Raw genomic sequence first — 12,143 nt, forward strand, 5'->3', positions numbered from 1 at the left:
CTGAGAAACTGAGTACAGTAAACACTGGAAACAACTAACAAATATAAACATGTAATCTGAGGTATTATTAAAAATTTTGATAATTTTTCCACTTATTTCACTGTGTTTAACAATATTACTGTGACTTTAGATGATGCACCTCTGTGGGTAAAAATTTAAATGGCAATATACTTTTCATTTTGCACTGGGTTTGACTGGGATAGAGTTAGTTTTCTTCACAGTAGCTGGTAGAGGCTGTGTTTTGGATTTGTGCTGGAAAATGCTGATAATTCAGGGATGTTCTGGTTATTGCTGAGCAGAGCTCACAGAGTCAAGGCCTTTTCTGCCTCTCACCCCACTCCATCAGTCAGGAGTCTGGGGGTACATAAGGAGTTGTGAGGGCATACAGATGGACCCCAGCTGACCACAGGGATATCCCAGACCATATGGCATCATGCTGGGCACATAAAACTGAGGGAAGAAGGAAGGGGGGAATATTCAGAGTGATGGCATTTGTCTTCCCAATTCACTGTTTTGCATGACAGAGCTGTGCTTTCCTGGTGGGACACCTGCCTGCCCATGGGACGTGGTGAACCAATTCTTGCTTTGCTTTGTGTGCATGGCTTTTGCTTTACCTATTAAACTGTCTTTATCTGAACCATCTGAATTTTCTCACTTGTACTCTTCCAGTTCTTTCTCCCATCCCACTGGGAGGTAGTGAGTGAGTGACTGGCTGTGTGATTCCAGCTGGGCTTAGGCCATGACAAATTTAATAATTCATTAACTTCCAAGTGCTTTTAATCTATTAAAACTATGCAATGCATTTAAATGAGGATTTAATCTAATTACAGGTCCATCACATTTACCAGCTGGGGGCAGCACTGCAATTGCAAACTGACAAGATGCATGCTTGGGATAAATACACGGTTTGGTCAATCTTCCAACATACTAGGAAGAAAACCAAAACACAGTTAAAAAAGCCCCCCATCTCACACACTGAAGACTTTGTGGTAATATAATGAAATAAGAAAAAATACAGGAGGAAACTATAAAGAAAAGTGCATAGCATGTTGTCACAGATACACAAGAGAATAAATCATGCACTAGAATGCTGAGAATGACCATTGTTCAGGAAAGCCCCAGATATTCTAATTTGATGCAATAATAATAGCCAACATAGTAATAATGTGTACATAATTCGATTATCATCTCCTAAAATGGAAGCCAAGTAAATTAGTATTTTGCTGTAATGAACTTTTGATTATTTCTTACTACTGTTTACACAGTTACTGACAACATCATAACTGCATGACTATAAGCACACACCACAGGCTGCGGTTATCAGTTCCAAGTTCAGTAAAATGGCTCATTTTAGTTTGAAAGGGAACCAAATGAAGTTAAAAGAAAAAGATCAAGTGCACATCAGCATACTTAGCTTGTGATCCTAATTCAGAATTTTTTTTGAAAATTGTATTTCCTTGGACAATACCTTCAGTCATTAGCCTAGGGATGTCTTAGACCTCCCATGGACATGAGAATTTTAGTGATCAGCTAAATACAATTTATTGCTTGCATGGCTGTATTCCTACTTGAGCACACCCCATGATAATCCCAAATGTTCAGCATACTGTTCATTTGTATAACTCAGTAATATCTCTTATATGCTATAATTCAAGAATTTGAACATAATTTAAAACATTCCACTAACTAGAAAACCAAATAATAACTCAAGCTTTTCCTCATCCCAAAACATGGGGGCTTTTTTCCCCTTCAATTTGAAGCAAATAAGTCTGTGACAATGGAAAGTCATCAAATCAGAGTGACAGTGTTGACCTTATTTGAATAATGGCAGTTTCACATAATGGTCACTTGACTTGTAACAAATGTGTGTGACAAAATTCATGTGCTATCTATAAGCAACTTCTTAGGACAGGCACAAGAAAAAATATATGTAATTGTATGGGACGGGTAGTTGTACAAATTTTTTGGTAATTTTCAATGGGTGTGTGCTTTCTGCCAAGGGAAAAGAAAATCCAACAGGACACTTGGCATACTTTTCTATTCAGCAGATATCCGTTTGTTCTATGAAGATCCTGTTTGGCAGCTCTCCAGGAATCATCTTCACTTCCCCTGTGGTCTCTTTTAACCAGTGAAGTGGTATGAAGGAGCCTCTAGGCTGATATTAACCTGGAGACTTCTGTCCTTATGTTCTATGCTCTAACTACTTAATTGTACTGCTACACACACACAGTAGTCTCTCCATACTTCACAGCAAAGACTACCTATAGAAGAACTATCAGTAGCTCTTGTAGAGAAACTAAATTAAATAAACAAGAAATACCAAGGTTATTCATAACTTTTTCATTCACTACTTGCCAATGAGGAGGAAAAAACATACATATTGTTACCCCTGGTCTCAGGAAGGAGGAGGGTCACATTTCATAGGCTGTATTTTTCACTCCAGGAGAAAAGGAACCTCATCAGCTGCTCACAACACAAACTTCTATCTCTTTACACAACCAAAATGAGACATTGGGATAAGTTCTTCATCTGCAGTTTCAGACCAGAGAATGCAAAGTACAAAGCAGGAAGCATTCATCCTTTTGAAGCACTTTTACTCTCCTAATTTCTTTTATTTTTAGCTTTGACCTTTGAAGAGATATTGATTTTTTTTTTTCACTTGAATGAGTTAGTATGTCATAGTGTTTGCCTCTGCTTTCTTGAGAGGGAATGTGACTGAAAATCAAAGATATTTTTGTTGATAGAGGCCCTAATGACATACACTGAAATCCTGCCTCCTTAAATGTAAAGAATAATTTCTAAGCCATAGTGAAGTGTGCATTAAGATGAAAAAAAAGGCAAAACAAACATACCATAATGAGCACTGTTGAAAGTACCTGCAAGTGTCTTACATGAAGAATTATCACCACCACAGATTCCACATTTGTCTCTCCTTGCCTTTGAATTCAAAACGTGATCACAGCCTGCTTGCTACAAATGATAACAAAACCAAAAAGGCCCAGTGTCACTCAGCCCAATGGAAAACAATGGAAATAAGTAAAGTAAGCTTCCCACTACCCCAAAATAATGTTCTTCACTGTATATATATCTACTGTTCCTTGGCAATCCTTTAAAAGCCATCAATGGTTTTGGATTCTGCAATGTAAGGACAAAATAGAATCCCAATACACTCCGTATGTCAAGATCTGCATAAGAATACATAACAGTACATAAAGATTTTATATTAAAAATCAACATAATTTACAAATTTTAATTTATATTTACATTAAAAGTCTTGGAAGTCTAAAAGCAGTATGTATATATACATGGTCATCAATTCATTTAAAGTCTGTCATTACTGAAAAGAAGCAAAGGAATGCACACAGACTGTGCTGGTAAAACTAACATAGGCACAATTTTTACTTTACTTCCAGGGGTTTTTTGAACAATGATAAACAGGACAATTCTCTAGCTTTTCCTCTTTATTCAACCATATAAAAATATGCTATATTTTCTCCTCCTTCTGAATTTGCTCAGTTTCACTGCAATCAGCAAAACCTCAACAAGGCCTGACAAAAAAGTCTTGAATTGTTAAAATATAGCACCTTGCTTCTCCCAACAAAATCTTGTGGCATCGCCATAGCTGCTATTAAGCAGAGTCCTGAACTGACTTCAAGGTCAGTTCCTCCTGATTTTACAGTAAAGTAAAATTCCATATAATTCCATAAACCATTTACCCTTGGACTTTCTACTGACTATTTACTTCTTTGGCAGCAGAAATACAATGCCAATAATTGCACAGCGTGCTTTCTTCCTCCCTTTATGCTAATTTTGGATCAGTTTCTCACTGCTCACTTGAACAATATTTACTCTTCCACACGTGAAGCTGAATGAGGCAAGACTGTAGGTCTTCAGATTCAACTATATGTTTTTAACTAATTGCTTCCATTTCCAGATCTTTAATTTGATAGGTAATAAAATTAGCTTAAGCGAACTCAGAACACCATGTTTTCAGTAATGTTGATTTGTATTAGTATTCAATATCTACTTTACCACCTGTTAAAATTGATTTTAATAATTAATAAGTTTAGATTTAAATACCCTGCATAAGCCTTGAACACAAAGGTCATTGGTTTCTGCTCCACAGGGAGTACCATCAGCAACTCTGTCCTTCAGCTGATAGTAGGAAGTTGTTCCAGAAACTCGGCAAAAAAGTTTACAGCGATCTTTCATAGAAACTGGAAAGAAAATCCAAGAGGTTTCTTGTCTGTTTTAAAAGTTTAAATAAAATAACACTTTTATTGTGTTAATTGAAACATGATGGTGTAATTACTTACTACCACTGTATTTCGGAACCCAGCGAACAGCAGAGGTAAGACCATTGATATTAAAGTGTTTGCCATCAAATTCAGAGCACTGTTGCTCCCGAAAATCTTTTTTGCCTTTTGGACATGAATCAGTATTACATGACCGAAATTTCATCCTGCGACCAACACAGTACTTTCCTTCATTTCTTGGCCTAAAAAAAAAAAAGGTAAATGTAAAACACACTCATTTTCTAAAATTGCTGTTTTCCACAAAAAGTGGCCTCAGCCACTGATCTAAAGAGGAAAATCTCACAGAGCATTCTGTCAGCTGTGTAACTGATTTACACATGCTCAGCTTCTACTGTGCATTCAATTATACCCAAAATAAACCCAATCTCTGTAAAACACTGTTGCTGAGGTGGTAATCTCATTGTGGATGTTTATTAATGCATTATTATTTCTCTTACAGCTATAACTATTTACCTTGGGTAAAAACATTACCCAGGGTAATAATTTTAATGCTTTTATCAATTTAGCTGAGATCACAGTATATTTCTACACAAGCAGCACTTCCCTCAGTAATTTGAAATTATTACTTTACAGAGTGACAAAGAAAGAAGACAATTAGGAGCTGTTTTCTGTACTCTTAATATTGGTTTCACTTTGGGTATCAAAAGAATAAAAAAGGGAAATTGTGGAAAACACTCCATTTACTGTAAAGTCTAGAATACATTTTAACAGTTATAAACCCTCACACAAAATAATTCAGTATTTGTATGTTCTTGGGGAAGAAAAAAAGAATAAATCAACTGCAAATTGATACTATCAATCACTACAGACTGAAAGAGACATTATCTAATGGCAATCTAGTCTGCTGCCTCTTACTCATCAGAGAAAATAAAACAACCTGGGCCATTTGATTGAAGTGCATTTATCCTATTGATAACATGACTTCCTAGAAAAATCCTGAAAATACTCAGGTACAAGCTGTAGTTCTGCTTCTGGACAAGTTAAGGGTAAAGTTCTCCTTGACTTTTGTTACAGAGAACAAAACACATGGAATTACGGAAAGGAATTATTCAGTCAATTCCACATGGAATTATTCAGTCAATGTAATTTTCTAGTTATAAAGGGAAGTTTTAAAGGCCTCTGTTACAACCACTGCTTCTTGTGGGTTGTTACTGGTGGTGATGTTGTGGAAAAGCCTTAAATCAAAGCAAATCAAGTGTTTCACTAATGAGACTAGTAGAGAATGCATGTATTTATTTTTGCAGTTCTTATTGCAAAGAAAGCATCTTATGTTTAAAGAAACCGTAACAGTTAGAGTAAACCTAGAGAAAAAGACCCTGCCAAACTAATTTTGTAGAAACATCTGCAAGAATGGATAGTATTGTTGAAAGACATGAGAAATCTAAACATCCTCTGCATATTAGAGTCTGTAAACTTATCTCTTTCCAAACATAGCTGAAACACGCATTTTTTTATTGGTGCTTCCAACTGATTTGCACAGCCCACAATACCTCTATTTTCTTTTGAGCCAATCCATAATTTTTTAATATCTTCATTATGTAAATGCAAAACAAATTGCAACATAATAAAAAATGTGAAACACAATTAAAAAACCATACTCTGGTCGATTGCACAGCCTGGTGGTGCTCTTGATTCCACCTCCACAGGTTCTTGAACACGAGCTATAAGGTCCCCATGGTCCCCATTCTCCATCTACAGGGCGCAGCTCCATTTCTCTGCTCACACAAATTCCATGGCGACAGTGCTGCACAGTTGGCAAACCAAATAACATTTATAATTCAGAAAAAAGGTATATTTTAGGCACAAAAAGAATAAAATTTAAGCACTCACTACTCTGATCTGGATCTGGATATTTTCTAAAATGTTCAATTTCCTTTAAGATATCTTACCCAGCAGTCATGTTTTTAAAAATGCTATCCAGAGTACTTTGATAGCTAGGAAATCTACTGGATATTGAATACTTCTCTGTCTAGTCACTTTATCCAAATATCTCTAAAAGATCTTGAATTCCTGATACATTTTCATGCATAAAGTTCAAAAATTGGTTTAAAAATGTCTTTTATGTACAAGATTCTTCAGTTTAATTTTGAATTCATACTGATACAAAAAGTGAAAATTTAGAAGAAACCACCAAGAAAATCAGGATGTTTTGAACATCTCAAAAAGCCAACTATCTAGTGGGATTGTTTGGGAAAAGCAGACAAGCATTTAAGACCTTGATTATGTAAAGTAAGATGATGCTATAGATTCATACTTCAACTCAGAATTTCATACCTATAGCAGAAGGTGTAAAATATTTTAATTTATCAATATTTTATGCATTTTTAATTTACTGCTAATTTAACAAAGCAATTAATATTAAAATGGAATTAACAGTTAAATTAAAAAACAAATAGTAAAGAAATAATAATTCTTAGAGCAAGATACTACATTGCAATGCCTGTTATGCTACTTTGGATCTTATTCTTGGTGAAGAACTACCTATTTCCACTAAAAAATTAGATATAGGAGGAATTTTCATTTCATCTGCTGGAATTTACATTATTAAGAAGACAAAGACTGCAAGACTATTTTGTTGTGGTCATGTCAGTTATGAGACTATACCACACCGTAATTGTACACTTTTATTGTTTATAGAAAGTAATTATCCTTTTTTCCCCAGAAGCATCAATCTCTTGCTTTTAAGTATTTACTATCCCTGTTCCTGACTGAAAATATGTTTCCAATTCAGTGATTATTCAAGAAGCACAGGACTAAAAAGTCTAAATCAGAATCTTATGATAGGCGCATGTGTGACTTTTTCCAAAGAACCCACAGGAACTACCAGGACTAATCCTACTGATGACTTATGGCAGTTGGAATTCTAATTCACTTGTATCCTTTAGAAAATCCCAAGTAGTATATTTGATCACAACACAGTGGAATAGTTTACATACTAAAATAGAATATTTTCAAGACACTATAATTTCAGCATTACATATCCTGCTGACTTCTATGTGGGAAATGTGTCAACTTTGTCCTTGACTTCAAACACCTTCTGAGGCATCAAAGACTGCCCTCATCTGGAGACAAGACACTGGCCAGGACTGAATACATAGGGTCAGTCTCCATACATAATAAAGAGAATTCTTTATTTTAGATGCCTGTTTGCAGACTCAAGATTAGATTGTCCATTAATTAGGTTTGTTGTCAGGAGCAATTCTGCTAGCTGTATTGACAGGGAATGGCTCATCCCATCTTTCCCTGCAGGAAATATAGTCACTAGAGCAGGTTATATCAACTCAATTGCTTGTTATTTCTGAAGCCTAGGTTTTGCCTCTCTGCAAGAAAAAACAGCCTCAAATCACGTTAAACTTTAGAAGGATTTTGATAAATAAAGTCTCTGGCTCATAAAACAATTAAATAACCTCTGATACACAAAAGATTAAATAATAAAACAAGTATTAAACCTCCTATTTTTTACAATTAATTTAATGTTACACAGAATTTTAAAGAGTTATTACAAATTTATTGCAGAATAGATCAAGAAACAAACTTCTCTGAACACACAAAAATTGTGTGCAGTCTTTCTGAATATAGGTGACTGGCACAAAATTCAAATCTTCTTCAGTGGTTTTATCACTGCTTAAAATAACTCCTAGATAATTTTTCTTCCTTATTACTATATACTTTTGTTATATTGATACTTATGTTCACATGCTATCAAAAATTTTGTTTTCAAAATAGGAATTTGTCACAGAAACAGGCTCTCTTTTCAGGCTTCTGCCTAAGTTCCTAATCAAACTTCGTGATAAAATTGCCTGCCTGAATAATTCCTTGTCACACCAACTCTTGCATATAGGAGACATTTTTAAGCTCTGAATGCCTTCCCATAAGAATATGATAAATCCAGTTGATTCTCAAACCTAAAGCAAATGCAGAACAAAAGCTAGATCTTGGCATAGAGCTGTGCAAATGATCCACTCAATTGGCCAGATCATCAGTTAAGGCTAAAACTAATGCTTTAACCTAAAACCAGAAAGCCACCATTATTTCACTGCATATGAATTCTCACTGGAGTGCTTACTGTTAGCTTGCATTATTTTTGTTCAAGATGGCCTTCAGGTCCCTTTACATCCAAGCCTTCTAGTACCTAATGTCAAATCCCTAGCAATCAAAGGCACGTTTTCTACATAGTCCATCCATAATGAGGAACATTAAGAACTTGCCTTTCCAAGAACTGTCCTCAGCATCTTAGGAAATAATTTTTTCCACTATAGGCTGAAGAGTCTAAATTCTCCTTCACAAAATGAATACTGCATTCTAATATAGACAGTGATCTAGCATTTAAGTTCTTTGTCCATCCAGAAAAACATTTACAATAACTTGAAGGGAGATTTCAAGAAAAAAGTTTTTAAACAAAATTTTATGGCCACAAGAGTACAATTTTGATCCATAAAAATGCAAAGCATATGCTTACATCTGGGATTTTAATAGCTTATTCAACAAACTTGTCTCAGCTATTATTTGCCTGCATTCCTACAGAAGGAACATGATGAAGTCACAGTAGAAAACTCCAGCACCAGACATGTTCCAGATGTTCCTCTGTGTTCACTTGAATCATTGCTTCACTGAGAATAGTATGATACACAGAGCTTTCATAAACTTAAATATAATTGCTAACAATTTTTTCTACATTTTTTATGGCAAGTATAGCATGTGTCATGTAAAGTGGGTATGACACATAATTCCAAACATACTGATTGCAGCGAGTGGCGAGGCTGCTCTAGTCAGGATCAACAGTTGGTTTTCTGTCAAAAAACCTAGAAATGCTTCCAATTTGGAATCAATAAACCTATGGGTACCCAAATTTGTTTTTATCAATAATCTTCTTATAATAAGCACTTGGAGTCTTTCCTATGGATTAACCTATGACTTGATGAATTGATTTTGAGAGCTTCCAATTTATCTCTAACGGAACTTTTTCTAAATTTCCAGGAAAGCAACCTTGAAAGAAATTATTTAAGCATTACTTGACAGGCTATGCTCAACTTTGACTGAATCAAGGAAAGTGGTAGATGCGTCCAAAACAGGACTGGAGCACCTCTGACATCAAGCACTTCCCACACAGCTCACCAAGATGAGAAGTGCTACACAAAAGGAGCTAAACCAGAGCAGTTAATAAAACCAGCACACAAGGCAGAAGAAATGGAGCTTGGAAAGAAGTTGAACTGAAGGTGTCACCACAGCATCTCAGGTCTTTATCTCTGTGATCTTTACCTCAGACAAGTCTACACTTACTAGTCAAATGACATTATCTACAAAACCCACACTATTTGAATTTTTTCAATGCTTTCAATTTTCTCTTGCAAAAAATCTGCATACTTTATTTCTCCCTTGAAACTTCTAATTTTCTGAAATTATAGCTCATGCAAAAATATTTCACAGAAATCCCAATTTACAGAAAAAAATTATGGTTTGGGCGCATACTTTACTCTGTTTTTACAGTTCAAAAATCTGCTGCTGCTTTCCAGATGGTGAACATATTCCCCTATTCCCAGCTCTGATAAAATCCACCTGATTTTTTTATACTTACTTTACATATATATATACACATAAAATTATTTACTCTTTCAGACTCAATATTTTCATGTATTACACTGAAGAAGTAGACATGAATGCTATGTCAAGATATGAAACAATTCTTAATAGTAATCAATAAATTAATTGCACCATTCTCATTTGTACCTGTATCCCTTTCTTTTAAGCCAAAAGAACTAGGATGAAATCTTAATTTATTCGATTGCTATTCTGATTTTTTTTAGATGCTAGCTCAATATACATTACATATCTACAGTGAATAAAATTGAATTATATGTCTCTAAAACACAAAGGCATGTGCTTTCAAGTCCAGCTGTTACTTGTATCATGTGAATTCCTTCTTGCTGTTAAAGAGATTTTTCCAAACTTCAGTGGGAGTTTTTTTCAATATTTAAGTAGCAAACTGCCATTATGTAGAACACTGGGATATCCCCAGGACACTGAAAAGTTTGGGTCAGAATCATACAGCTACCTCCAACCTCTCCATTCCAATGCTCAAGAAATCAAGAGAATATGGGCATTTTTCTATATTCTTCAGGAATCCAGGAAGGATCAGAGGACAACCTTTTGGAGTGCCTCAAAAAAACAGTAATAAACCACTCACACTTTATTGGGTATTATAGCTGTGTTTTTCATAGTAATAAAGACTTTTTCTGACAATGCCACTTGTTTCAACAATTTTTCTTCTTCGGAGATGGGCTTTTTTGACTCAGATATGCTTCACTAAATCCAACTGTTAGAGCAGTCCATAGAGCAAGATCCATTAAAACAACACATGACATTTGAAATCTGAGCTTAAAAAACTGACACTAAAATAAAAAATGCCTTAAATGGATCTTTTCTGTATCCATCACAGCAATAATGTAGTAAATGCCGAAAATAAATCCATTTAGCTTGCTGGAAAATATTAATTACAATTAATAGTCACCATGTCTTATGCACATTAACACCAGCAGCAACTTGCAGTCTGAGTTTGAGAAGAGCTGTCCGCTGTCCCTTAGTCAGGAACAGATGACAATTCATCAGATTAATTAATTGCTGTTCTTTCTTACATCTTTCAGAGGTAATGACTGTAATTAGCTCTTTACTTCCTAGAAAAAAATGGTTCCACTCTGCTAATTACATAAAAAAAGGTTTTTGTGTTCTTATTTAAAAGAAATCCTCTGATGTTGGCAAATTAGAGTCAATTTAACCAAAGATTACAAATGAAGTTTACATAAAAGATGAACTTCCTTTCAGATGAGTGACTGACTGAAATATGGGTTAAACATTTTAACACCAACGGCATGCATAGGCTACAATCAAGCAAAGCTTCCAGTACAGCCTTCAAGTAACTTTTTCTAGTCTTGCAAAACAGAAAGAAGCCATTTGGGACAGTTTACCCACTACATTTGTTATCAATGAAGACTATTTTCAAATTCCTCATTAATACTGTCTTAGCAAACATAGAATCTTTTAAGTTTAAAAGTTATTGGGGAAAATTTAGAAAGAACTGAGTAAAATGTACCTGCCTATTATACAAAGAAATTAATTTAGAGTTTGTACTAATTTTCAAACATATACAATTATTTTTAAAAAATTAACATTGCTTCCACATTGCCCCCTGAAGCTCCCAAAGCACACTATTATATAAAAGCAGCTCCACATAATAAACCACCCACACTTCAGATAATCACTGTCATACCTGACCATGTAAAATCTCAAAAATATTTATTCTCACAATACCGTGACAAGTAGGAAAACACTTCTGTTTGCTGGTGGTGAAGTGAGACAGGAGAAGACAAATACTAGACCAATAAAGAACTTAAGCACCTTTTTGTCCACTACCCAAGCTACATACAAATCCAAAACCAAAAGCTTCAAATCCTCACTGGAAACTGGATACAACTAGCCTCCACCATTGCTTCTGTTTCTATCGAGGTTCTGTAAGTGCCTTGACTATACCTACTAATTAGATATTCTTGACCCTTATGGACAGCACAAGAAAGGCTATATTGTCCAATTTTACAGATCAGGATCAGCATTCAAAGACTTGCAAATGAAGAAGCAGTGAGTGGTACCCTTATCACCCAAAAACTCCTTACCAAATAAACCAATGAGCAGAATACAGGAAACACAGTTTTCACTTCTTTTTTTTTTTAATCTGCCAAAGCATTCAGTCTGTATTTCAAGGTAGTCTTACACCTTGGGGTATAAATGAGAAGAAAGCTCCTGTTTCTAGCACTGAACAGACCCAAGTATCCTGAA

General features: G+C 35.0%; 1 protein-coding gene across 2 annotated transcripts in view; it reads right to left on the bottom strand.

The window, feature by feature from the left end:
- The window catches only part of ADAMTS20 (ADAM metallopeptidase with thrombospondin type 1 motif 20), an 87,573-nt gene that overhangs the window by 45,102 nt on the left and 30,328 nt on the right, over window positions 1–12,143 (bottom strand). For both annotated transcript variants that reach the window (XM_030238239.2, XM_050988039.1), the window contains exons 12-15: window positions 5,915–6,060; window positions 4,317–4,498; window positions 4,081–4,217; window positions 2,853–2,970 (exon numbers count right to left, since the gene is read on the bottom strand). In XM_030238239.2, the coding sequence (XP_030094099.2) occupies window positions 2,853–2,970; window positions 4,081–4,217; window positions 4,317–4,498; window positions 5,915–6,060 (583 nt within the window). The remainder of the gene's footprint in view (window positions 1–2,852; window positions 2,971–4,080; window positions 4,218–4,316; window positions 4,499–5,914; window positions 6,061–12,143) is intronic.

This window comes from Serinus canaria, chromosome 1A (genome assembly GCF_022539315.1).
Source record: "Serinus canaria isolate serCan28SL12 chromosome 1A, serCan2020, whole genome shotgun sequence".
Classification (NCBI taxonomy): Eukaryota; Metazoa; Chordata; class Aves; order Passeriformes; family Fringillidae; genus Serinus; species Serinus canaria.